General features: G+C 42.4%; 1 protein-coding gene across 3 annotated transcripts; it reads left to right on the forward strand.

The window, feature by feature from the left end:
- Positions 1-574: 574 nt before the first annotated feature.
- Positions 575-26364, forward strand: TSPAN15 (tetraspanin 15). Of its 3 annotated transcripts, XM_081861978.1 has the most exons (8): positions 585-1337; positions 8819-9004; positions 11783-11857; positions 16598-16693; positions 18879-18995; positions 22836-22883; positions 24230-24346; positions 26174-26364. In XM_081861978.1, exons 1-8 carry the CDS (start codon positions 1236-1238, stop codon positions 26324-26326), a joined length of 894 nt encoding a protein of 297 aa, XP_081718104.1. In that variant the 5' UTR covers positions 585-1235; the 3' UTR covers positions 26327-26364. The 3 variants fall into 3 exon arrangements, with proteins under 3 accessions (XP_081718106.1, XP_081718105.1, XP_081718104.1); XM_081861979.1 differs by lacking the exon at positions 22836-22883 and having other exon boundaries at positions 582-1337; XM_081861980.1 differs by lacking the exons at positions 22836-22883; positions 24230-24346 and having other exon boundaries at positions 575-1337.
- The last annotated feature ends 704 nt before the right edge of the window (positions 26365-27068 follow it).

The following is a 27068-nucleotide window of genomic DNA, read 5'->3' on the forward strand; positions in this document are numbered from 1 at the left end:
ACCATTTGGCTTCCATTCTTAGACTGAGGTAAAGTTTGCATTTGTAAACTGAATCATTTGTAAACAGGGCTGTTCTTAAACCGAGGTACCACTGTACTACAATGGAACATTTTTTCTGTTGTTGTTGTGAATGGTTTTCAGCTTATTTGACTCTTGACAAATGCGCATTGCGTTTGTCAAGAGAAAGAGTGGCACCTTTGAAGGAACGCCCACTGATCACAGTCGCACCAATTCTCCAGTAAACAAGACAAGGGGGGGAGGGTCCTCCACCTCTTCTCTTTTTTCTTCCTAATGTAACCCTAATGTCTCAACAAATGAAACTGACCTATGGAAAATGTAACTTGAAAAAAGAGACATTGCACATACCTTTGTAAACCAAGAAAACTTTAATAAAATATTATTTAAAAAACAACAAGAAGACAAGTGGGGTGGGGCTTTTACAGCACATTTCCACACATGCTTATTCGAAAATAATAATAATAATAATAATAATAATAATAATAATAATAATAATAATTTATATCCCACCCATCTGGCTGGATTTCCCCAGTCACTTGAGCAGCTCCCAACAGAATATTAATAGCACGGTAAAACATCAAACATTAAAAACTTCCCTAAACAGGGCTGCCAAATGAGGCTTATTCCCAAGTAAGTAGGATATCTAACGATATTTAGAAGGGTACTTGTGTTAAGGCTGCCACCGCCCGTGAAAGACAAATTTATTATGACATCAGCGCTTGTGAATTAAACGTCTGCTTCATCCGATGCAATGGAGCATAGTAATCAAGTGTCAGAAACACACACACACGTGTAGACGCTGGAGCTCGAGGAGAACGCGCAGCTTGCGGCGATTCAATCAGAGCTTAAACTAGCGCAGCGGGAGCCCCTCCGAGGGCGCGAAGAACCCCCGGGGCTGCGGTTCGTTTTGAGGTGCGAAAGCGGCGCAGTCTCCGACTAGCTGCCGCTCCAGGAAGCCGGGGCGCCGTCGCTTTCTCGCCTCTCCTTTCCCGGCTGCCCTCGGGGACACAGGCAGGCTCCTCCCGCCGTCTGGCGCAGGCCAGCCGCTTCCAGGGAAGAGGAGAGCAGGCGCCGCCGCCGTCGCTCGCGGCCTGGGGCTCCGCAGGTGGCTGGCGGGCGGGCGGGAGGAGCAGGAAGCGCGGCGGCGGCGGCGGCGGAGGGATTATTGGCGGAGGGGAGGCGCCCGGGCCGCGGCAGAAGCAGGCCGAGGGAGGAGGATGGCGCGGTCGACGGGAGACTCGGAGCAGGTCCGCTACTGCGCGCGCTTCAACTACCTGTGCCTCAAGTTCACGCTCATCACCTACGCCACGGTGTTTTGGGTGAGTGCGAGGGGCGGGCGGGCCGGACCTCCGTCAGGCGGCAGCAGCTCCCCTGTAGTAGGGTGGAGCCGCCGAGCTGGGGCAGGCAAGAAAGAAGGAAAGCGGGGCGACGAGCGAGGAGCTGCCATGGGAGGGGGGGGGGCGAGGAGAGAAGAAATGCCCCTCCGTGCCCGCGCGGGGTTGCCCCAGGGATGCCCTCCTGCTGCCTTTTGTGTTTTTTCTCACAGAACCGGGGCGACCTGTCAGCAACAGGTGTGGTGCGATGTGGGTAAGGCTGCTGGAAAGAAGCACCAGGAGACGCGCCGCCCGGCGGCAGCGTTTGGGAATCTGAGGGGGGTTTTGTTGTTGTTGTTTAGGGAGTTGCGCACTGAAACCACACACACACACACACACACACACACACACACACACACACACACACACACACGCCTCCTCCTCCTCCGAACACGCCGGGGCGGGCCGTCCAGTTGCAAAGGTTTCCAATCCCACCCAGTGACGGGAAAGCAAACAGTTCGCTCGATAAGCACGTGCTTTTGTTTGTTTGTTTGTCAATGGGAGGCTATCCCGTGGTTTAAAATAACGCCGATTTCAAAGTATGTAACGGAGGAGACCCTTCAGGGGTGCGGTCAGAATAGTTGTAGCTTGACTTGTGCGGTGAATTTAGCTGTAGGCTTTTAACCTGGCAAACTAGTGCACTGACTCAGTCGAGGAAGGAAAAAAAAGAGGCATTAAAGTGGTTGTGACACCTGCTGCCTTTCTCTAAAGCGAGCATATGCTAGCAGTGACTATTAGAAAAGGCAGGGTCATATTTCCTTGTCATCTCCTCCTGCCCTGAAATTTTCTTCTGGTTCTGTCAAACCATTAATAATAAAATAATTCATTTTTGCAGTAAAAATTGTTTAAATAGAAATAGTCTCTGAAAATTGTAAAGGTAAAGGGACCCCTGACCATTAGGTCCAGTCATGACCGACTCTGGGGTTGCAGCGCTCATCTTGCTTTATTGGCCAAGGGAGCCGGCGTACAGCTTCCGGGTCAAGTGGCCAGCATGACTAAGCCGCTTCTGGCGAACCAGAGCAGCACACGGAAATGCCGTTTGCCTTTCCGCCGGAGCGGTGCCTATTTATCTACTTGCACTTTGACGTTCTTTCGGACGGCTAGGTTGGCAGGAGCAGGGACCGAGCAACGGGAGCTCACCCCGTCCTGGGGATTCGAACCGCTGACCTTCTGATTTGCAAGTCCTAGGCTCTGTGGTTTAACCCACAGCGCCACCTGCGTCCCCTGAAAATTGTACATATGCTTAATTTTTTTTGTGTTGTCATGCACCCATCATTCTGCAACCAACATTGCAAACACACAGGTTTCTTAAGAAGTGCAGAAGAAGATAAAAACCATGCATTTATGTGGCCTGCATAGTTCTGAGTTCAAAGTCTCAATTTTTGCTTGTGGCACACCCATATTAGTAAGGAGGCAAATTTTAACCTATAAGGAAATATTTAATGAATTAGTCACATGGATGAATTGATAAGAGCTTGCAGATCTAATTCAAACAGCCTGTTTTGTTTACAATCGCCACCATTTCCTTCCCTTCCCTTTTCTTTCTCTGCTGTGTTGAATATAGACTAAACACCTTGGGACAGGGATCTATCTATGTGTGCTTGTTCTTGTAAAACACTTATTACACAGTGACAGTGTAATATGACTGACTGATTGAATAATATTGCTCCCAATAAGACTTATTAGATAGATAGATAGATAGATAGATAGATAGATAGATTCTTTATTGTCATTACACAAGTGCAACATTGCACAAGTGCAACGAAATTGGATGCCATCCCTTAAAAACAACAAAAGCAAAACAACAACAACAACCAAACAAACCACATTCCAGCCACACCCACACCCACACCCATCAAACTCCCAGGTCACACTATCGAGTTACTGCATTTAAGAAGGCCACAGCTCTTGGATAGAAACTATTTTTCAGTCTATTTGTCCTTGACTTGATGTTTCTGTATCTCCTGCCAGAAGGCAGTAGTACAAACAGACTGTGTCCCGGGTGAGATGCATCCTGCAGGATATTGTTTGCTTTCCTAAGACAACGGGAACCGTACAGTTCTTCCAAAGATGGGAGGGGATGACCAATAATCCTTTGGGCTGTGGTTATGACCTTCTGGAGCACCTTCCTCTTCCTAGCTGTACAGCTGGAGAACCAGGCACAAATACAGTATGTGAGAATGCTCTCTATGGAGCCTCGGTAGAAGGACACCAGCAGTCTCTCACTCAGATTGTTCTTCTTTAAAAGTCTGAGGAAATAAATTCTCTGCTGGGCCTTCTTCACCAGAGCAGTGGTATTTGCGCTCCAAGTCATGCCCTGATCGATAGTCACTCCCAAAAACCTGAATTCCGCCACCCTCTCCACCCGTTCCCCGTTGATATACAAGGGCTGAATGTCCGCCTTTTTTTTCCTGTAATCCACCACCAATTCCTTGGTCTTAGCCGTATTAAGAGCCAGATTGTTCTTTCCACACCAAGCACAAAGCCGCTCCACCTCGTCCCGATAGGCGGACTCATCCCCTCCTGAAATGAGCCCCACCACCGTAGTGTCATCAGCAAACTTGATGATTTTGTTGCTGGAATAAATGGCTGTACAATCATACGTATAGAGAGTATAGAGCAGGGGACTCAACACACAACCCTGTGGTGAGCCGGTGTTAAGGCTAAGGGCTGTGGACATATGTGACCCTACTCTAACCCTCTGAGAACGTTCTGACAAAAAGTCCAAAACCCAGAGACAGGTGGAGTTGGAGAGTCCAATCGCCTCTAGCTTGGACACCAGTCTATGGGGGAGGATAGTGTTAAAAGCAGAGCTAAAATCCACAAACAGCAGCCTCACATAACTCCCCGGCTGCTCCAGATGGAACAGAGCAGCATGGAGAGTGGTAGTGATAGCGTCTTCCGTGGATCTATTTGCCCTGTATGCAAACTGGTAGTTGTCAAAAGTTGATGGAAGACAGGAAATAATGTGACGGCGCACCAGTTTCTCAAAACACTTCATGATGATTGGAGTCAGTGCAACTGGTCTGTAGTCGTTCAGACTACTGATTGTGGATTTTTTAGGCAGAGGAACAATAGTTGACGACTTCAGGCAGGGTGGGACAATAGACTGGTGTAAGGACTTGTTGAAGATCTTAGTAAAGACCCTCGCCAGCTGATCCGCACAGCCCTTCAACACCTTTCCCGTGATGCCATCAGGTCCAGCAGCCAGTAAAAGCCCCAAGCTTTCATGCTATTTGAAAGACAAAGCTGTCACTTTGGATTGTATTCATACTTATACTGGATTAATTAACCATTAACACATGAGGATCTGGACTGGACATAATGTTCCCTGTTACTATGAATAATAGTTTATGCGGAGTGTTGTTCTTCTTCACTGGCTTTGGTCTGGAGAGCCTGGTTTGTTTAAACTAGAGTTCCCTGTTTAGATGAAATAAGAGACTATGGCTTAATATTTGTTTACTAATCAGTACATTATTCCAGGGCCAGGAATTAACCTAAAGCTAAAGATGAAAAGAGGGGCTTTAGTTTAAACAAGCCAAGATATCTGCACTGAAGAGGACTTGCAATGGGAGGGGCAAAAGAGGAGTGTAAGGTTTTGACACTCGTTCTGGGCTTCATGGTTTATGAAGCTAGGAATGATTAAGTCTGAACTGACCCTTACTTTGTTCATTATTGTATCTTCAGATCTGTGAGTATCACTCAATCAATACACAACACCACTTAATTAACATGTAGCTCAGTTAAAACACAATGCCCAACCATGATTTTGTGGCTGGGAGTACCTTTGCGAGTTTGCACATGCTCTTATTCCCTCCTCCACTTCCTCCACAGCTCACATTGCTGTGATGTCCAAATTGGCACCTTATGATTTGTGCTAACCTCTGAATCATGGTTTGCAAACCATCTTCAAACCAACGTTTCAAATTCTGTTTAACATCATGGCAAACTATGGTTAGTAAACATCAGGAAGTAGATGGAAGAGGGTAGATTGTGGTCTGTTGGTGAACTATTGGCCAATTTTGGGTGAACAACCTAGTTCAGGTGTGGGTAACATTTGTCCCTGCAGGTGTTGCTGCACTCCAACTCCCATCATCCTTGCCCTTGGAGTTCAACCACTTGTGGTGGCTCAGAGGTTAGCAACCCCTGATCTTACCCCCTTTAAGTTGTGTTGGGTTTCTTGCAAAAAATGCTTGACTAAATGCATTTTGATCTCTTAAGAAAAGAGTGCACATTTTGAATCGGTTAACACCCTTCGTTGTGCTTTCATTGTTTAGAAGACTTGCATTCTGGATATGAACTTCTGCTTTGTAAATATGAAATATTTTGGTGGACCCCTGGGCTTCTTAAGAAAAGTAAAACAAGACTTGTCTTGTGGGTATAGTTAGAGGCTTTCATTGGGCAATAATGGCTGCCTCAACAGTGAGTAAGTTGAATGAGATGAAAGGTTAGGTAGCAGCTGCTGTGTCAAAATATTGTTCTGTTTCACTGAAGTGAGTTGAAGAGGTCATTGGGGTCATGGAACTAAACTTAAGATCCAGTTAAAAGTGTGAATGTAGAGGCCTTATAATTGTGTTTGTGCTTGCATTGTAGCTTTCTGTGTATTAGTTCTAGAAATTACTGCCAGATAATTCAGTTTTCATTAGCATAATTCTACCTACATTGGGGAACGGAACTTGCCGATCTGTTTTATTAATAATGCCAAAAATCATTTTAGAAACATTTTGGCTATTTTTTTTATGGCTCAAGTTTAGCTGGAACTGTTTGGATCTTCAGATCCCGGGCTGATATCATCTGAAGGGTTACTCACTTTCTTCACTCTATTTAGGCATCACAGCTAATAGATCCTCGACTGAAATACCACTGAAGGTTCATGCTGTTCTTTATCCTTATGGGGAAATTCCTTACTTTTGTGTGACGCTAGCTAAATTTCCTATTTACAGTTAAAGTTATCTGTATTCCAGGCGGCTAGGACGTAGGTTCCCAGTTCCCAGTTCCTTATTATTAGTTCCCAGTTCAACAGAGAGCTGCATGAGCAGCCTAAACGAGGAACTGAATTTCATAACATCTTGGCACCCCAAAATGAGATTTGGCGCCAACTCATACCTTACAGGACGTGGGTGGCGCTGTGGGTAAAACCTCAGTGCCTAGGACTTGCTGATCGCAAGGTTGGCGGTTCGAATCCCTGCGGCGGGGTGAGCTCCCGTCGTTCGGTCCCATTTCCTGCCCACCTAGCAGTTCGAAAGCACCCCTAAGTGCAAGTAGATAAATAGGTACCACTTTATAGTGGGAAGGTAAACGGCGTTTCCGTGTGCGGCACTGGTGCTGGCTCGCCAGTTGCAGCTTCGTCACGCTGGCCACATGACCCGGAAGTGTCTTCGGACGGCGCCATCTCCCGGCCTCTAGAGCGAGATGAGCGCGCAACCCTAGAGTCGGTCACGACTGGCCTGTACGGGCAGGGGTACTTTTACCTTTACCTTTACATACCTTACATCTCCATGACTGGGAGGCTGTTTCCTTCAAGATACAGCAGAGACATGTAGGGGCATTTCCCTGAACGTGCAAATACCTAAGTGTGGATGGGGGCAGGGACAAATGTTTGAACCCCTGATGCTTCTCAGGATGACATGCATGAGGCTTTTGAAGCGGGGCTTGTTTGTGTACCCCGCCTCCCATCCACAGATACAGCTTTTGCATATTCTGAGAAATGCACAAACATGCCTCCTTATTCTCTCTGGTCAAAAGCTTTGCTTTTGCACAACACACGATTCCATCCTGGTCATTCAGTGTTACAGTGTCAAGCCTTATGTTCTAACCAGCACCCATATGCCTAGGAAGGCTGGCATTTCTTTGTATAATGATGCACGCATTCCTATTTATGGATGAAGGCTTCAACCAAAAGTCAGACTTTTCTAGAAAGGAGCGACTTAAGAACCTCAAATGGAGAGAGGCCTCTCCCAGCCAATACACTTTTGTCATAAAAGATTGGTGAGAGGATCACTCCTTCTTTCTCAGTTTATTTTAAACTGCCTTCTTTGGCAGTTTTTCTTCCTCAGAGGAATTTTTATTGAGGGAAAAGAGACCTTTTTAAAGCTATGCTTATTTTTAACTTTGATAAATGCAATGGTTTATATTTCTTAGAAGTATATTTTGGCACTGCTTTTATATATATATATATATAAAGGATTTCCCCTTAGTTCCCCGGCTCTCTTGCTTACTGATGGGAGAAATTTTGAAGCTGTGTGTTGAGATATGGGAGCTCTAAAAATACAATTCAGGATTGGTCACTCGGGCCATATGGAGACAGGACCTTTCACCCCAGAGCTAATAGCACTGTGGGGAATATTTCCACCAAGATCATGGTTGAGGGGAGGGAAAACATCCTCATGTGCTGCAGTCCTGACAAATTTAAATACTGTATTAATATTTATTAAATCATATTCAATTTGAATTGGATGATCATGTAGCAGGATAAACCGATTTTCTCTCTTCTAAAATGTTGGATAAGAAGGCTGCTGAAAATAAGTAGACACACAGCTTCAAACAATATTTTCATTAGCTTGATTCAGGTAGAACAAGAACGGAAGAGATATTACCCTGGACCAAACCACTGCATCTGAATAGTCTTTAAACCTCTTTTGTTGACTAGCAGCATTACGCTTTCCATTTTTAAGTTCGGAATAGAGTAGTTGCTTTGGAAGACAATAATCAGGCATCCACACAACACGACCAGTCCAACGAAGTTGATGTTGAAGAATCATTGCTTCGACACTGGTGATCTTTGCTTCTTCTAGTACACTGGCCTTAGTTCACCTGTCCCGATTGAAATGCAGAGTTTTTGAGGACTGGGACATTCACAGGGAAACCAAAATGCTTGTTTACAAAGCTATTGTACTACCAACCTTACTGTATGCTTGGGTGCCCCTATAAGGCCATTAAGACCAGAGTGTAAGGCTACCTCGTGCACCACTATTAACATTGAGTATTGTGGCACTTTAAAGATTAACACAATTATCCTTTTAGCAAAATGATATTGTTTTATTAGTATGAATCTTTTATGAAAGTGGCACAGGACTCTTGGCTGAAGTGGACTTAACACGATTAGTCTTCTGGAAATGTATCCGTGGTATCAGTTCGACTACGGAACAGTTCAATAATGTTTTGGTTGTCTGCCCCTTGATTTAGGGACCAGACAAAATAATGCTGTGTGCTTGATGCTTCCAGTTTGCTGAACCTGGTTTAAGGGTTTTTTGTTTTTTGTGTTTTTTTTAAATCAATTCCATTTTTCAAGATTCCTGCTAGTTTGTACTTTTGTGAAATAAGCAGTAATTTGATTTTCTCTTTTTAATAAGTCAGTTTAAAATACAGCCATTGGTTTTGTTTGGAAAACAACAATAACAAACACTTTCTCTTTCTTTCTGTTACAGTTGCTAGGAGGGTTTGTCTTAGCCGTTGGCATTTATGCAGAAGTTGAAAGACAGAAATATAAAACCCTTGAAAGTGCCTTTTTAGCTCCAGCCATTCTTCTAATACTCCTAGGTATTATAATGTTCCTCGTTTCCTTCGTGGGTGTGCTGGCTTCCTTAAGGGACAACTTATGCCTTCTTCAAGCTGTAAGTACTTTTATATAAGTAGGAGTCTACTTGTAACCTGAACTTGATGTTTATAAAACTTATTTTGATCTCTATTCTGTAAACAGCTTTAAGACAGCTTATCTAATAGCTTCCTTCTTTGGATAAATAGCAGAGAGAAAAGAAAGTGCAAGATGGATTCTAATTTAACCAGTGTAAATGAAGTTGTCAAAGGCAAATGCTTTACTTTAGTGGCACTTAATCATGGTTTTAGAGAAAATGTGGGTGCAGCTGAAAGAGCCTGCTTAAACAAAAGTAAGATTTATGTAAGAAAAATACAATGTAAATTCAGGCATACAAAATGTTTTTATATTTAACAAATATTTAACATGTGTTTACATAGCTTGATGTTAAAAGCGGAGTCAGGATAAAATATTTTCATTCAAAAATGTATTTACTTATTATTTAAACTGAAGTCCATTGATTTACTGCCTCCAGGTTAGCAGAGCAGGTTTCTTTCACAGCATGTATGCTTGAACTTTATCCATCTATATGGTTTTTTAAAAAATGTGTCATATTTTTATATAACGTATTTATTTATGAAAAGAGCCCTTTGATCTAAAGTTGCACCATGATTCCTTTTGGGGTAGAACCAGTGATTGACATCTTCACATCAACAGTAAAACAATCAATATGCGTAAAACAATCAATATGCAAATTAAATCTAGAGAAATGTTGAGAATGAAAAGTAAACAGCAAGAATTAATTAACACTACAGTGGTAACTTGGGTTAAGAACTTAATTCGTTCTGGAGGTCTGTTCTTAACCTGTGTGTGTTTGCCAAATTGCGACTTTCCCAAATAGGCTTACTTTGAATGAATGGTGTTGATGTGTCCAGAGGGGCCCGTAGGTTTTTTAAAATTAAAATTACTGCCATCTCATTGCCAATATAATAACCTACAACAAATGAGCTCCCACCCCACCTTCAGGATACGCAAAACCATGATATTCTTTAGGGGTTCCTGTAGATACTCATTAGCATGCTATCCTGAGCTGTGCTGCTTGTGAAATGAGAGACTGAGCGAGCAAGTGAGAGAAAAGGAGAGTGGTGTGGTGAGCACAATGTGTTCGGCATATATCAAGGAGCCACTTTAATTTTAGTAACAAAGAAATTTAGTGCCATGCAAAGCAGGGCATTTATAAAGACCTGCAGAATGCATTAAAGAAAACAGTAAACGAGAATATCCTTAGTAGTACAAATAATTCCACAGGAGGAAAAGTTGCTGAGGACTTATTCCCCTTTGGTTTGGTGTCTTTGGTGATTTGCTAGGCAAAACTGCTGGATGTGAGGAAAGGGGAGGGAAGCCTTCTTACTGTTCCCTTTAAGAACCAGGAGTCAATAGTGGAGGTGGTGTGTTCCACTGCCAATCTCGTGTATACATATGAATTGATTATTACAATATTAGAGCAGCCCACTCGCTCTGCAACACTCAGGTGTTTATTAGAGTAAGCTGACCAAGGAGACGAAATGCAAAGTATAAAATACAAAACCACAGCCTCCATGAAGCCAATGATTTTAGAATGACAAGCTCAGAACTAAGAATCATAGTAGGCCTATGAGACGTTACAACATTCGGAAGTCTTGCCACCTGCTTAATAATAAACATATTGATCCCCTCAAGGAAGAAACTTGGAAAGTTCTCTGAAGATCAGTTGGGAAACTGTTTCGTAAGTGAATATATTGTGTGCAGTCTTCTGCTGAAACGACAGAAAAAGAACTGATGAGAGACCCTTTTGACCTCTGAGAGGTCATACAGAAAGCATCTGCCTAACTAAAGGGAACTAAGTTTTGAAGTGAAACATTAAGATGGGCAAATCAAATAGCTGTTCTGTACTTTGGCACCTAGCAACTACAGTGGTACCTCTGGTTACATACTTAATTCATTTTGGAGGTCTGTTCTTAACCTGAAGCACCACTTTAGCTAATGGGGCCTCCCGCTGCTGCTGCGCTGCCGCCACACGATTTCTGTTTTCATCCTGAAGCAAAGTTCTTAATCCGAGGTAATATTTCTCAGTAAGTGGAGTCTGTAACCTGAAGCGTATGTAACCCGAGGTACCACTATATGTGCTTGCATCGTGCTAGCTGCAGCGTCCCCATGCCACAAGTGTCTCCTTGATGACCAAATGTAACAGGGAGAAGGCCCCTCCCCTTTCTGTTTGCCAGATTGCGATGATTTGTGTTTCCCTTCTAGTGAGTTGCCCTCACCAGCCAGTGCTGCATGTTTCGATTTCAAAGCCTTGCAAATTTATAAAGAAAAAAGGGGGAAGAAAGAAAAAGAAAGAAAAATAACACCCCTCACATTAACCACTCAGTAAACTTCACTATATTCAAATGTCTGAACAGGTATCCAAACAAAATGGATTTTGTTTGTAAAAAGTATGTTTGAATGTAGCAAGGGAATTAAGGTCTTGGGTCCATTGCGTAATAGGGTCTAAAGCATGAGTGCTGCACAGACCTCAAGAGAGGAGGATGAAGGCGGCTTGGGGACCTGACTGTGGTGCCACAGGTCTGCCTTCATCTCCTGTGCTGTGCTGCTGCTGCCGCCGCCTGCTGCTCATCCTTAGTAGCTGAGAGGCAAGATCACCCCTGAGGCACATGGGTCTCTGCAGAGTAGCAGTGGCAAGTGCTCCAGTGGCCCTGCCTCATCTACAGCAGTTCTAAAAGTTGCTTAATTTCACTGGAAGTCATGAGTCATGATTTCAGCACTGAAGATTTTAGATTTTGTATGTTTACGTAATATTTTTGAACTTCTTTTGCAGTTCATGTACATCTTGGGTATTTGTTTGCTCATTGAATTAATTGGTGGAGTTATGGCCTTAATGTTCAGGAATCAGGTAAGAAAACTGAAATATTCAAGAAAATGCCTAGTTTAAAAAAACTTCTCCCCATTTGTTATGGAAAAATGGAACCATTACTCACTTGTCCCAAAGCAAAATTACTGATTACCCTGTTTTTCTGTCTATAAGACGCCCCCAATTTTGGGTACTCCGATCCAAGAAAATGGGGGAAATCTATCCATGTATAAGATGCCCCCAAATTTTGGACATTATTTTAAAGGAAAAAAACCTAGTCTTATACACGGAAAAATACGGTATTATGGAAGAGTCACAGAAGATCATGTATTTGAGTGGCAAGATTGGAACAAAATCAGGGCTATGCAAACACTACTGTAATAAATAAATAAAATTGCATTCTTGCACTCCTGATTTTGTGCCCATAGCTACTATGTAACTTGCAGAAAGCACGCAAATTTTCATAATTTCTCTTACTTTGTATAATTTATCCTGCAATATTCACTCTTGCCAGCTATACAAACTCTTTTTATCCTTCTGGCTTTTCAGCAGGTGTTTTCCACAGTTCAAAGTGTATGCTTGTTACCTTAAAAGGCTAAAACTATTACCATTAAAAAAAATGAAATATGAGATTCTTAGGAAGTTAGATTCAGTGCCCAATACCACATTATATGTTCAGTAGACTGTGAGTTTAGTTTATTTGTATGTTGTTTTTTCATAGTCAGCTGTGACCAAAGCAACTCATTAAGTTATCAAAAAAGAAAGATGGTCTTTCCTTTCAAAAAGAAGGAAATATGTATATGATGCCTTGGACTTCCTTCATTATTTTCAAAAGACACCCATAATTGGGTATTAGCAAAATGAACATTAACAGAGGCTAAAAGTCTGGTAGCTAATCAACTAAAAATTCTGTAATTGGTTGGCAACTCTAACATTTTGTCATAAACCGGGAATAGCTTTGAGTGTTGCCAGAATATAACTTCATAGTGCTTTAGGAAGATAAGGATCAACAAGTTGTCTTTGGCAGTCCGCTACCCCTCTGAAGCTTCCAACCTGCCTGCTGGCCTTGCATGTGTGCAGTAGCATAAATACGATAGAATGAGACAACTTGCCTCTGTGCAGCCTGGATGCGAGAACAATATATAGGCATCAAATATCACTCAATACATTATTGCTTAGATTATGTTATGTGAAGTTTCTTTTCAGTATGGAGAAATGCAATAGCATTTTCAAGATGTCAGATTACCTTGTTCGGAGATTTGCAAATCAGGCATCGTGGTACCACTGCAGCTTCACACTGGCTCTCTGCCTGTGGCCTAACACGATACAGGACATTTAGGCTGTAATCCTGCACACACTCACCTGGGAGTACCGTATTTTTCGCCCTATAGGACGCACCGTCCCATAAGGCGCACCTAGTTTTTTGGGGGGGAAATAAAGGGGAAAAAATTATTTTCCCCCAGGCGCGGGGCTGGGGCGGGGGAGGCCCAATCTTCCCCCGACCCCAGTCCCCAAACAGGCAGCTCTCTGCAAGCCGTGGGAGCCCAGCGCTGGCTCCCGCTGCTTGCTGAGAGGTCCGCGAAGCCTGGATGCGCTGAGCTCAGCGAGGGCTGGCTTCAGCATGCAGGCAACTCTCCGCAAGCAGCGGAAGCGCTCCTGCTGCTTGCGGAGAGATCCGCAAAGCCTGGAGAGCGAGAGGGGTGCGCACCGACCCCTCTCGCTCTCCAGGCTTCAGCGAAAGCCTGCATTCGTCCCATAGGACGCACACACATTTCCCCTTCATTTTTGGAGGGGAAAAAGTGCGTCCTATAGGGCGAAAAATATGGTAAGTCCCACTGAAGTCAGGAGAGCCTACTTTCTTCTCAGAATACATGTATCACATTGCTCCCATGCCTTGGGAAAAGACTTCAAACATAGTAAGTTGGTGAAAAGGTTGTATATGTTAAAATATACCAATCAGAAGAACTGTGGAATAATAGCCAAATCAAACAAATGTGAACAGAGGAAGTTAGCTCGGGTGTTGGAGGGCAACCTCCCTTCTCACATTATGTGGCTCCCCAGCCAAAGATTGGAATAACCATCCCTCCTTGCTAGGTGAATCATGAGCTGTAGATGTGCCTCAAGCCCCAGTGTTCAGAAGCTTTCATTCAGGCATGCAGCTCTAGTGCAGAGAGCACTCAGCAGCACCCCTAAAGCTTCTTGCTTTGGATGATAACTCATGGTTGTTCCCTGCCTAAAAATGCCTCATGGTACCAGTCAACTGTTGTTTTAATTTCCTTCATCAGCCTGCACAGAATGCTTCAGAGGTGACTGGTTTCTGCTTGTTTGCGTCCACCCACTCACACACAACAGCTTGAAAATAGCTCTCAGCGCTGGCAGATGGACCCCATTGACCCAGTGAGGGGCAGGAATATCATAACTGATTCTGGGGTGTGGAATATAGCTTCCCCCCCAAATCTAGAGAAACTGCTTGACCATGCAGGAGAACCCAACTCGAGTCTCTTCCAAAGTGAGAGGGATAGAGCAGACTTGTTAATTGGACAGCAGGTTTTTTGCAAAGAGCAAGAGCGATTCATTCTGCGTAGTGAGAACTTGGAATTTCAGCAGCAGCATCCTTAAAAGTCCACAACTATTTTTAACTTGCCTGAGCATCAGTTCCACAAGGCATGGATAAAGACTTGAGAGCCTGCCCAGGCATAGAAATTCCTACCCACAGCACTGTAATGTCCCTTCTTAACTTGTAATAAAGAGGCATACACTCATTCTGGCTAGGCCCAAAGGGTGGAGATGTAAATTACTTCCTTCCCCCAAGCTTCTCGTTTTACAGGTAGGTTTCAGTCAGCCTGTTCCAAGAGCTAGTAAGCAATTCTTGAGCCATTAGTGTTTTGGAGAAGCGTGGAGCTTGGTGTTTCCTCTTGCAGCACGAGCTGGCCTGACAAGCCTGTTTTGTCTCTAAAGTTGACGTACAAGTCCTCTGATTTGCAAAGGCTTGTCTACCTTGAATGTCTAACTCGGGGAAACTGATTGCTTGCTAATAATAGTGAAATGAATAAAAGTTTGAGATAATAGGGACCCCCTCACACACATAATAAATCTTCAGTTATGATGTTGTACCTTCAGATGCCTTTCCTCAAAGTAGTATTTCTGTAGTGTGAATATTGCATTTTCCCACCATTCAAACCGAATATTGTATCTATGTGAAAACGAATGGTGCACCAATGGAGACAGGATTCGGCCTGAGCAGATGGAGATCTTTGGCCTCGCAAGTTGATTTTTTTTTTGGAAGAACTTAGCCATTACGGGGTGTATCCTGCTATTAGAATGATGCTCATGTGGGAGATAGGTATTTTCTGGTTTGTTAGTTTGTTTTTGTTTTAAAGAACCATTTTATACTCCAGCATTAGATGTTGGGGACAACGGTGCTGATTTGGGCCCCACACTGTGGGTACCCAGCATGACTTGCCCCCTGCCCACACTGTGACATTATGATGCACATGCCATGACATCATGATGCACGCTGTGGTTTCATGATGTCATAGCGTGGGGCGGGACACAAGCTCCAGCAGCACGGCGGCAGGACTTCTCCCGCCAGCTCTCTCTCACTCTCTCTCTCCCCCCAACTCCATGCTCTCTCTTCCACCCCATGCTTGATCTCCTTGCTCTTTCTCCCACCCACCCTGCCCGAACTCTGTGCTCTCTTCCACCCCAAGTCTACACTCTTTCACCCCCTAACTCCACACTCTCTCTTCCCCTCCTGCCTGAACTCCACTCTCTCTCTCCCACCCCCCGCATGAACTCAGTGCTCTTTCCATGGGGTGTGGAGCCTGTGTGCCAGCTCCTGCATTTTGCGGGTGCCCAGCCCCTATATGGGAAATTTTCTGGGTGCTTGGGCACGCAGGGCCCCAGAGAGATAGTGCCTATGGTAGAGACGTATTCAATCTTCAAATAATTTTCTGTGTGTGGACAAATTGGAGGAGAGGAGAGCTTGCTGGTACCTACCACTTGTTGAAGAGAGAGATTACAATCTCCAGGTTGGAATGGTATAGTGGGAGAATTTTTATCTTCTAAAGCAGTAAAAATAAAGAAAAAAACCCAAATGCTACAAAATGGACATTGGAAGGATGTATTATTTGTCACTTATGATACATCGCAGGCATTGTTCAACAGTTAACCATATTCCACGCAGCAATGTGAATGAGAGGAAAAATCACATTTTCCCATTGGCAAAACACTCCAGTTGGTATGCTGGGAAAATGCAAAAATCTTGTAACAAAGCCACTTTTTCATTAAGTTAATTCTGTGGATCCTACATAGTGGTCTAAGTAAGATGTTTCACATTTATTGTATGAAAACAACTATTAAACCATAAGCAAACATTTGCAGGAGTAGGTTCTTGTTTTCCTACAATTTTATATATTGACAGGGCCTAATACCAGACTAGTTCTTGCATATTGCTTATTTTTAGGGCTGTCAATCAGTTCCACATTCTTGACCCATAATCTGCCTTTGATTCTTACATTAAATTGTAGATATCATCATCATCTTTCTAAGATACCAAAGGAAGTGTGAGAACTTACAGCATGTTAAAATTTTCTCTTTTATTTCCTTTTGTAGCAGCTTATCAGAACTAAGAGTCTAAAAAGCATTACAATCATTCTCAGTTCCACTGCTGAATAGACTTGTTAAAACTTGTTGCCAGTTATGGATGGCATGAGTGCATGCTTATACTTTTTTCTTTTCAAATTATGTGTGCTTGATTTCATTAGCCTTTTTTCCCTTTAGACAATTGACTTTGTAAATGAGAACATCCGAAGAGGGATTGTGAATTACTACGATGACTTGGACTTCAAAAACATAATGGATTTTGTTCAAAAGGAGGTTGGTTTTTGGATGTCAAATTAATCAAACAGTAGTAAGCTATTCATTGATCCCATGTGCTACAATATAGCAGTAGCTTCCAGCTATTTGCTGTTCAGGTGGATGTGTTGGGGTGCTCAGTGCTGGGGTGGCTTCCTTGCTGACCCCCGCCCACTGGTGGAGGCTGGCAGAGCTGGGCAGGGGTATCTCTGCTCCATTCAGACCCTCTCCAGCATGGTGAGCTGGGGTTTGGATGGCTCTGTTAATCGCTTACAAATTTGATGATTTAGTTTCCATGCAAACATTTATCAGGCACTAAGGTGTTTGTCGGAACTTGAAACCCTTTCTGAGGGTAATAGGCCATTGAGAGTTAGAAATTGTTTTGAACCACGGCTGTGTGTTATGCCATAGCATGCTTAATTGACTCATTGGTTTGTGTTGAAATACTTACAGGGTTGCTTTTGCCTTGAGCTACAGAGATGTTAAATGAAACGGAAAAGTTGGATATTTTTTAACATACAGAGAACAGCATGTGTATAGATATATAGATGAAAACTCCCATCATTTAAAAGACAACTTTGACTTTATGGTGAAGATTTTGGACACAAGCCAGAAGAGAGGTTCTTTTGGGCAAACTAAATTGAAATGAAGGGAGGTGTGCATAAACATTAATGCTCATTTCAGTGAGGCTTGCTCAGAAGACCATGGTGGTGAATTGTGTTCCTTACAAGATATTTTTTAAAGGGGACAGCCTTCTTTTAAAAAAAGGTCAGGAACAAATTGTTTTAGGCGTGTACTAATTCATAGCTTTCCAAGTTGCCCTTTTGTTAAATGTATACACAAAGTTTTAGAGTTCTCGTAAGTATCTGGTTTATTCTTGTTTAGGTCCCTGCCAATGAGATGTTTAGTTAATGCGTTAATGATTGATTAACAGTGTTTAGTTTTCTAGTTCTTGTTTTATAAATGAAATTACATTAGCTATTCTCTTTTACTCTGTAATGATACTCATAAAATCTGGGACGATTCTGTGGTGCGTAGTCAAAGCTGAGAAAATTTTGATGCGGCAAATAGAAGCTGAAGGTCACAAATGATGCAAATGAAAGTTTAATCAATCATTTTATGATGCTTATTGTAAATAGCGCATCACAATCCAAATGTTTTTTGAGTTTGACCTTCAGGAGTGTAGTCATCAGCAGATCTCCGCTTTTGGCTGTGGCTGTTTTGCCTGAAGGAAGATGCTACGTTCAAAATGTATGGGGATTTCATGATATTTTAGCCATTAAATTAAACACACACACACACACACACACACACACACACAAATAAATTACACAGTATTCAGAACTTTGGCTAGATAGCTCCTGCCCTTTTTGTTCCTATTTCAACCCTACACATTCATTGCTTTAGTGTTTTTCTTTCCTTTTTTGCAGTCAGACTAGACATCATATAGCATAAATTTAAAGCAACATATTGGTCAGCCTTTCCCAACTTGGTGTCTTCTGGATGTTTTGGACTATTAATTCACATCAGGTCCAGCCAGGGCACCAGGTTGGGGAAGGCTCCCTTATACCTATAATTTGGGGTTCTAAAGTGAATAGGGATTGCTTTGGAATCTGGTAGGATCAGCCCTTGAGACTTCCTCACAGAATTCTTTACAGGCTCTTCCTGCCCCACAATAGAGCTGCAAACAATATACAGTGGTGCCCCGCAAGACGAATGCCTCGCAAGACGAAAAACCCGCTAGACGAAAGGGTTTTCCGTTTTTCGAGGCGCTTCGCAAGACGAATTTCCCTATGGGCTTGCTTCGCAAGACGAAAACGTCTTGCGAGTCTTGCGAGTTTTTTCGCTCCCCCCCCTTTTTCTAAGCCGCTAAGCTGCTAATAGCGCTAATCCGCTAAGCCGCTATAGGGGTGCTTCGCAAGACGAGAAAACCGCTAGACGAAGAGACTCGCGGAACGGATTATTTTCGTCTTGCGAGGCACCACTGTACATTTGGGTGGTTTTGTATTCCATATGTTTAAATTGGTGATATGTAAATAATGTTAGGCACCTCCACACATGCCTATAATAATAATAATAATAATGAGAAATTAGGATATGAAGCCTCTATAATAATCACAAGGTTTTATTCTTACTGATAATAAGGTTCTAAATTTCTGCAGCAAGGATTTGTCTTTGTGTAACACCTTTTCCCCCCTCTTCAAAGTTCAAGTGTTGTGGCGGTGAAGATTTTAAAGACTGGTCAGAAAACCAGTACCATGACTGCAGTGCCCCGGGACCACTAGCTTGTGGAGTTCCTTACTCTTGTTGTGTCACAAACAAGGTAAAAGTTATTTATTATTACGGATTAATTTTGCAGTTACCTGTTGGTTCCTCACATTTCACCAAATGATATTTTTTTCCATGAAAGAAAATCAGTCTGGCAAGCTAAAATTGCCACCAAGAATGGAGATCTGTACACGGAAGGGTTCGTTATGTGATTCATCTTGCTTGATATGATCTGTGCACACTTAGACTATGTGTAACAAATGGTAAGCAAGTGTACATTTTCCACACAAAAGCAGATCACCCAGAAACAACCTTGGTAAGGATAACAGGCTCTTTCAGTACAATTTACCAAAAGGAAAAGTTCTAGGAATCCTTTTTAAAATAAATTGGTTTATTTGTGTTGGTTTTTTACAGATATTTTAAGTACTGGATTCCCCTCCCCCCCTAATATTTTTTGAAGCAAATGAAGAATTATATCCATTTTCTTCTAGGCTGTTTATGGAATGAAAGATTAATTATACCATGTCACCTTTTCTTGATCAATCAAAAATAACCATTAAGAAATGTTTCCAAAGAAAGCCTAGTAATAACATCATATCAGTATGATAGAATAAAAAGCTCAACAACATTTGGATGAATTAAAAATTGACGCTCCATTGAGATTTTGTGACAGAGAGGGTGATAATAGAACGTTGTTTAGCAAAATATTTTTGCATCTCTTTTTTCATTATTACCAAATGAAACCAGTAATGTTGCTATAAATAGTATTGCCCTTTTTAGGTTATAAGAGAACATGTTACCACGTATATCACAGAACAGTCCTTGAAATCTTGCAGCACCGTCTTGTTAACACTCATTTGTCTGGAGGATGCCACACCGGCAGTCTTTAAAAAATAAATCAAGATGAATAAATCTTAGCCGCATGACATGTTTCCAAAACCAACTTGGCTTTTGCACTGGAAATGTACAGATGTGAGCAGTAATTAGTCATTTACTCTCTGGTCATGGAAAAGTACTGTTAATATGTGAGGGGAGCGTCTCTATCTTTGGACAAATTTCATGCAGTACATAAGATTCAGATACTGATACCTAGGTGTAAGCAGCTTCCTATCACAGCCAAGCTTGGGGGCAGCCCACAAATTTGCTTGCCAAGGAACTTTTTTGGGTCCAAGCGTGTTTATGTTCTGCCACCTCTGGCATGGCACTGCTCATAGAGCCTAGGAGGGGATGCCTGGGCACAGTCTGCTCAATTTCTCCTTCCACAGGCTATCAGAGCTTGACAGGACTAACTCCCATCTGATGGGAAGGCAGGAATGGGAATGACCTGACTCAGTCCAGTGGCCTCCTCCCACATCTTAGCAGAACAGAGCCAAGGATCTTAAAATGAAAAGTTGGCAGCCCTATGTGCTACTCCCATATCCTGTAATTGCTTAGAGCAGTTCTGCAAACGGACTGACCCTGATTAAAGAGCACACAGTCTTACCATTGCCAGAATGGCGGAGGCTGTTTTGCTGCTCTGCGAATGAACATGCATAACTTTCCCTCCAACCCCCTTGCCTAGTTCTGCAGGTGTTCAGAGTGGTAGATCCTGAAAGGAGGAGATCTGCCTGTGGAAGATCCTAGCTGGCTGGCAGCTTTGATGCCCAAACTCTAGAGCAGTTTTATGGATTCCTTTGCAATTTGTGATTATTATTTTTTTGCTTTAGGAGGCAAGTTAAATATACTTTATACGTGTGTGTGTGTGTGTGTGTGTGTGTGTGTTGCCACTTTGAACAAACCCCCAAAGGGTGGCAACTCACTTGACTCATGATGGGGAAGACCAGAATCGGTGGGCAATCCAGTATTCAGCTACGTTCTGTGTACATTTGCAGTACTTGTGGAAACTGTACTGGCTGGGCATGAGCTGGGCTCAGCTGCAGTTGAAGAACAGACACTGCTGTTTGCGTGGAACATCTGTCACAACGCTCAGTCTCACGCCTGGAGGATGCTTTAGAACAGTGGCCCTAGGGCAGCACCATCTTCAGAAAGATGACAGCCACCAAGAGTCACTGCTGAAGGAAGCCTGTATGCAGCATCATTCCCAGTGTTAGGACATAGTACCTAGGAAGCCACCTTCTACTGAGTCAGGCCATATATATGTTCATCTAGCTAAATGCTGCATGGCAATGTTTCCAGGGTTTCTGACAGGAGTCTTTCCTCGCCCTTCCTGAAGATCTTGGGGATTAAGGCTGGGACCTTCTGGGACAAAGCACAAATTCCATCACTGAGCTGCCATCTTTGTGGCTGAGAAAGCACTTTCTCCACTGCCACTCCTGCCTTCAAGGAAGCATCTGAGGCAGCCTATTTTGTTGCCCTTAAAATGCACCTCATATTTGCTACCTGAGGTGAGACCTTCTGCTTAGCACTACCTATAAAACAAAAGGTGCTTTTTCTTCCAGTATGCTCAGTAACATGCAAATGTAACTGTTTGCACTCTGAAGTGGCTTGGCAAAGCTGGAGATCTTTAAAAAAATAAAACTACCTATAACTTAAATCATGACAGTTTTATTCAAAGGTTTTCAACTTTGGCATTGCCAGTTGGTTTAGATGATAGAAAAACAATTTAACGATTCCTGTCATAGTTTCCGATGACTTTCTGTCTTTATCGGAGGTCCTTCATCTTGCTTATTGACCCTTTGCAGATTTCTGGAGCATCCCAGGACACACCTCGCAAGTAGTCAGTGCATTTATGTGTTATGTATTGTGAATAGTAACTGAGGGCACAAGGTGCTGGGAACTTCTCTGTAAGCCACACTGAAATATGCCTCACATGTGACTAATTTCTATTCCACCTTTTCAATGGTAGAAGTGAATTCCATGCAAACTGTGTTTAGAGAGCTAAACTTGACAACTGCACACACACTTGTTTCGTTGCAAGTATAGGCACTTGGAAAGTACAATTGCTGTGCACATGAAACTTCCTACAGGAGAATATAGGATGTAGTTCAGCAGAGATGACTGGAAATTAATTGAACAGAAGCACAGATTTGTTGTGTTCTATTCTGTTTCTCCTTTGTATTTTTGTTTAAACCAATTCACAAACCAAGAACTTATATATTGACCACTAATAATAAACCATATATTGCAAATATTGCTGCAAAACTATTATGCTATTTTTTTGACATGAAAAGACTTGGCTTATTTATTTGTATCATTAAATATCCAAATTATCCTTGTTTATAAAACTCAATTAAAAATTGTTTAAAAAAGCAGCAGCAGCACAAATTTGTTCTTAAGTGATTTCTTCATTTGTGCAAGAGATGTTCCCAGTGGACTTGGTCAACAGTAGCAGCAGCAGTATCGTGTGGATATCCTTGTTCATGCCTTGGTTTCATAGTAAGGAGAGTCATGATTTATAAGTGGCATTCATGGGCAAGATTCAAGGCTCAAGCACCTTAACAGCCCTCAAGGTTGGCCATTCTTGTTCACAAGAGAAACTGTAGCCTTGTGAAACATGTGAACGCTGAATAAATTGGGATATTGTCAAGGGCTGTGTAACTGCAAACTGAATTGTGAAGCTTGGTGTAAGTCTTTGAGCTTTTGAAATTTGGGAGATTGTAGTAATAATTGTGGTGGTAGGCAACTCATTTGTGCCAACTTCACACTTTTATGTGAAAGTACCTTCCAAATAGCATTGAAAATACTTTCCACAAGAAGCGTAGCAGGGGCTCTTAATGCTTACAGTCACTGTTGTTTTCCAGTTTACTCATGGTACTGTTTCAGGCCTGGTAAAATGAAGACATCCAAATATATACTGATTATTTCATAGTTTGCATTATCCAAAAATTGAAAATAAGCTATATAAATATATTCATGTTACACTGTACTCATTTTGTGAAATATGTCTTTCCCCCAGACAGCAGTTATCAATACCATGTGTGGATATAAAACTATGAATGAGGAGGTAGGAACATATATTTTTTCCCCATATACTTTAAGCTTTAAGCCATTTGAAATGATCTACTGTTTTGAGGTACAACTTGCAGTCTTGTGTCTGCACCATCAAGCATTTCTGTTGCAGACCCAGAAAAGGAAAACTCTCCTTGTCTTATTTGTTCCTGTGCTGTTTTTTATGCCTTTGCAACCCACACATGCCAAGAAGAGCATGTGTATGATTTGTAAGGCTACAGTTATCTTCATCACAAATAGATCTGTTTGTGGGCACACCAAAATCTGCTGTTTAAGACTCAGGTAAACAGATCTACTTCTGAGTAAATGCCCAAGCAACAGGGTTGTGTTTTTTTAAAATAAACACATTTTCTGTGATTTTTGTATATTATGGGTAATTCTGCATTGAGGTTACTGCTGACTTCACTGGAACAAAACACGGATGCGGGGAGCAAGATGAATTGGCTGTTCTTTAGACCTAGCATGTGAGTAACAGCTGTCACAGAAATACCAGTCTGTGGTTGAAGTTTCTTGCAATGCAAGAAAGCATTTTAGGCGGAATTAAATGTTCTGCTAAGGCGGCTGTTGCATTTGCAGTGTGCATTTCTGCTTGCAAGATGAAACGTCTCCCCCCTTTCCCCCCATTTGGGGGTTCTCCTGACCCAAGCAAATCTGAGGAGGGTGTAGGGGTCACTTGGGGGACAGTGCTATTGGGCTAGGAAGACTAGTTGTGTTGGCTCCCACTAGTGCCAACAACTGACTTAAACGCAGACCTGTGTCTCGTGTGGTTGGTCTGGTAATGTTGGCCTGAAAATAAGAATGAATTGCTTGCCATCTCTCCCATCCCTTTGAAACTTAAGATTGGGATAAGATGTAACCAATGGAACTGGAATGGCTGCTTGAACTCGAAAGTAATTTATTAAAAAATATGTACTCTTTCAAACCAGGCTCTAGGGATCTCTCAGGGCACCTAACGTTATATAAAAAATCATTTTAAAAATCCAATTTAATCATAACGCAACCAGTTTCCTCTTATAAACAAATCATTGGCAGTAAACTGCCCTAGCTGGAGGGGCAGTCTCTTTTGAGAGGCACTGCAGAAAAATCCCTGCTCTTTGGCATTAGTCTGGACTTTGACAAAGAGGGAATTGGAAGCAACACCCACTCAGACGATTTCAGTCCTAGTATCTGGGGAGGCATAGTAAATGAAGTAGACATTTTCAACCTGCCACGTAAAACCCACTGAGATCCCAGCAGTAAACTCTTTGGGTGAAATTCAGTGGGGCTGTTAATACAGGACACATATTGTCTCAGTAGACAGATCAGGCTGTTTACTTAAAAGTCTCTGTTGTTACTTTACAGCGCCTGAGTGTTCAACACGTGATATATGTGAGAGGATGCACAAGTGCTGTACTGATTTGGTTTTTGGACAACTATGCCATCATGGCTGGCATTCTGCTTGGTATATTGCTGCCACAGGTAAGGCTGGCAAGACTCTAAAAGGAAATATTCAGGACAAGGCCTAGGCTCCTTCCTTCCTTGTTGGTTTGTGAGCCACAGTTTGCAGCTTGGATGCGTGACATGGGGGTCAGTTGTTTCCTATATGTGTTTTGGGCTGTCAGAGAGGGTGGTAAACTTCTCTGTTATTCATTGGTCAGTTTGCAGTAGAGCTGGATCCCTTTCAGTGTGGTCCGTAAAGACAGGCAGTAAGACCTGTGAAACTTAAGTGCTTGGGCAAATATTTAAAAGACATACATATATATATATTATATGTATAAAATTATATATTGCTCTTACAACTTTTGAAAATCCTTTATGAATGATACCGTGGAAAACATTTTTGCAACTGACTAAATTGCTTCATGAACCAGATTGGACAATCAGGCTGTCTGTTGACCAGCCTTGGTGTTAATGATTCTGATGACTGCCTGGATGATTCCTGTGCTGCTGGTCTTGGAAATAAGTAGCCCTGGCAATAATAACTAATATCAATGGTACAATATGTTGAAAGATTGCAGTTGGCAAGGGTGATCGTGTCCTGTTGAATTAGTGTTTCTGAATAAAATATTTGTAGAAATGGCAAACATTGCACATCAAACTACATATGTTACACAAAGATTACCTCATTTAAACAAATTGGGAGGGAAAGGGTTTACAAGCCCTCCTGTTTTCCTCTCCTTCCTTATGAAAATGCTATTACATATGTCCTCTGAGAAAGTATAACTCCCATGAGATTTCGGGGCTTTTCCCTATGGCATGCTAGCACGCTAAAGAGGGAAGGGAGAAATCCAGGGGGATTCCAGACTGCGATTGAATCCCACCTGAAAATACTCAAACGAGTAATTTGGGATGTACAACTGCAGTTGATTGGGAGGTTTTGTGCAACAAACTCGCTTCCCCCAGAACCGGACTTTTAAAGTGATGAGAAGATGCACTGGGAAGTATAGAGTAATGCTTGCTTTGGCATAATGTCTTCTGGAAGCAACCCCAATCTCTCTGCTTTCTCTTCTCGTGGCATTTGGAGCACCACTCCCACTTCCTCAGTGCCATCAAAGAAGTCTAAATTAAAGAGGAGGGGAGGAGGGCTTAGGAGGATTGTCATCCTGGCACCGATAATGTTTTGAGGATCGGAGTGGCTAGGAGGGAGGGAGATTTCTCAAAGTAGCTTGGAAAATGTCAGGCTGTTTTTGACCTTTTGGGAAATGCCTTGGCTTACTTCAAAGCCGTTCCATTTTGGTTTGGGGAAGGCTTGCTCTTGTCTAACCTTTGTCAAGAATCTCAGTGATTGACTTCCTGGGGGATTATATTCAAGCATCCATCCTTTGGATGGTGTAGCGATTCATTGCTGTCAAATCTTGCTTTTCCGAAAACACTTTGTTTTTCTGTGTGAAATTCCTTAGCTCAGGCAGCAATGGTCTGAGATCCATTTCTCATGTTTTTAGTACTTTGGGCACTGTGCAAATCATGAGTGAAGTGCACCAAAGTGCAAATTTCTGCACATTCAGAGGTATGGGTCCACACCTGCCTTTTCTGAATGTTTTTAAGGGGACAAGTGCCAAATTTCAATATGCCTGAGTTATCCACACTTGTTGCTAGGTGCACGTTATAGAAGCATAGTTATAGAATCGGAAGGGACCTTGAGGGCCAACTAGTCCAACCCCTGCAGTGCAGGAATCTCAACTTGTGTCCTTTGATTCTATCTGAGTACAAACTTTAAAATGAGAATTGTTTCCCCCAGATGAGCAGGAATTGTAAACTGTTAGTGAATGGTGCTATTCTGATCATCCTCATCTCTTTATTTTGCAGTTCCTTGGGGTTTTGCTGTCTTTGCTTTACATCACCCGAGTAGAAGATATAATTGCAGAACACAAGCTTAACGAGACTCTGCTTGATGGAGGGAGACGGAAGGCGGACATTGAATTTACTAGCGCAGGGTGCTGTATGTGTTATCCTGAGTGACCCCCAGGTATTCCTTTAAGAAAGACAAATGACTAACATCCCTTTGCATTGTGCCTTGACTGTAGTCAGAACTTAATGTGATTTGCAAACAACAGTCCTTAGGAAACAAACCTCCCAATTCTTTCCAGACCTTGATTAATTAATTTTCTGCTCTGAGCGTTCTTTACAGTTTCACTGGCTTTGAGCTTGAAATGTGTTGTCTCTTGTGGCATCTAAAAATCTAGCCAGTTTCCTGCTTTACGGTAAACAGTATAGCTAATCTGGGAGGGAAATGGTTGTGAAAATTAATACAATAATTATTGTAGCCAAACTGACTATGTACAAGGGCTGTCCACGTTCCCTATGCAAGGATGTTGCTAACAACATAAAATCATCTTTACTTCTATTTTTCTAGTCATTTTCAGAACATGGTAGGATTACCAATGCAGGGGGCACAATCTTAAATTCACTCTAAAAGGATCTTTTGGTGACTTTCCCACCTCAGAACGATGGTTAGCTTGAAGTAGCCATTTCCTATTTTTTTCCAAAGGATATTTGCTACTTTGTTTTTTATTAGCTGACTGAATTCAGGCTTTTTAAAAACTTGAAAATTTCGTGTAGGTTCTTTTTAAGACTTGGGTCCTACCACTAGGCAGATTTATTCACGGCAACTGCAGATCATACTATTTTGTGGGCATGTTCAGTTTTGAGTGGAAGCCTGTGTAAGTAATGCTTACCTGTCCAAATTGTGTCGTTTTATTGA

Source organism: Podarcis erhardii, assembly GCF_964252035.2.
Source record: "Podarcis erhardii genome assembly, chromosome: 5".
In the NCBI taxonomy this organism is placed as follows: Eukaryota; Metazoa; Chordata; class Lepidosauria; order Squamata; family Lacertidae; genus Podarcis; species Podarcis erhardii.

What these genes read in the sequence shown, in the direction of transcription:
- TSPAN15 (XM_081861978.1), top strand. Translation starts at nt 1,236, where the DNA reads ATGGCGCGGTCGACGGGAGACTCGGAGCAGGTCCGCTACTGCGCGCGC. An exon ending in CCTACGCCACGGTGTTTTGG is followed by an intron (nt 1,338 to 8,818) that starts GTGAGTGCGAGG and finishes TTTCTGTTACAG; the next exon opens with TTGCTAGGAGGGTTTGTCTT. An exon ending in ATAAAACTATGAATGAGGAG is followed by an intron (nt 22,884 to 24,229) that starts GTAGGAACATAT and finishes GTTACTTTACAG; the next exon opens with CGCCTGAGTGTTCAACACGT.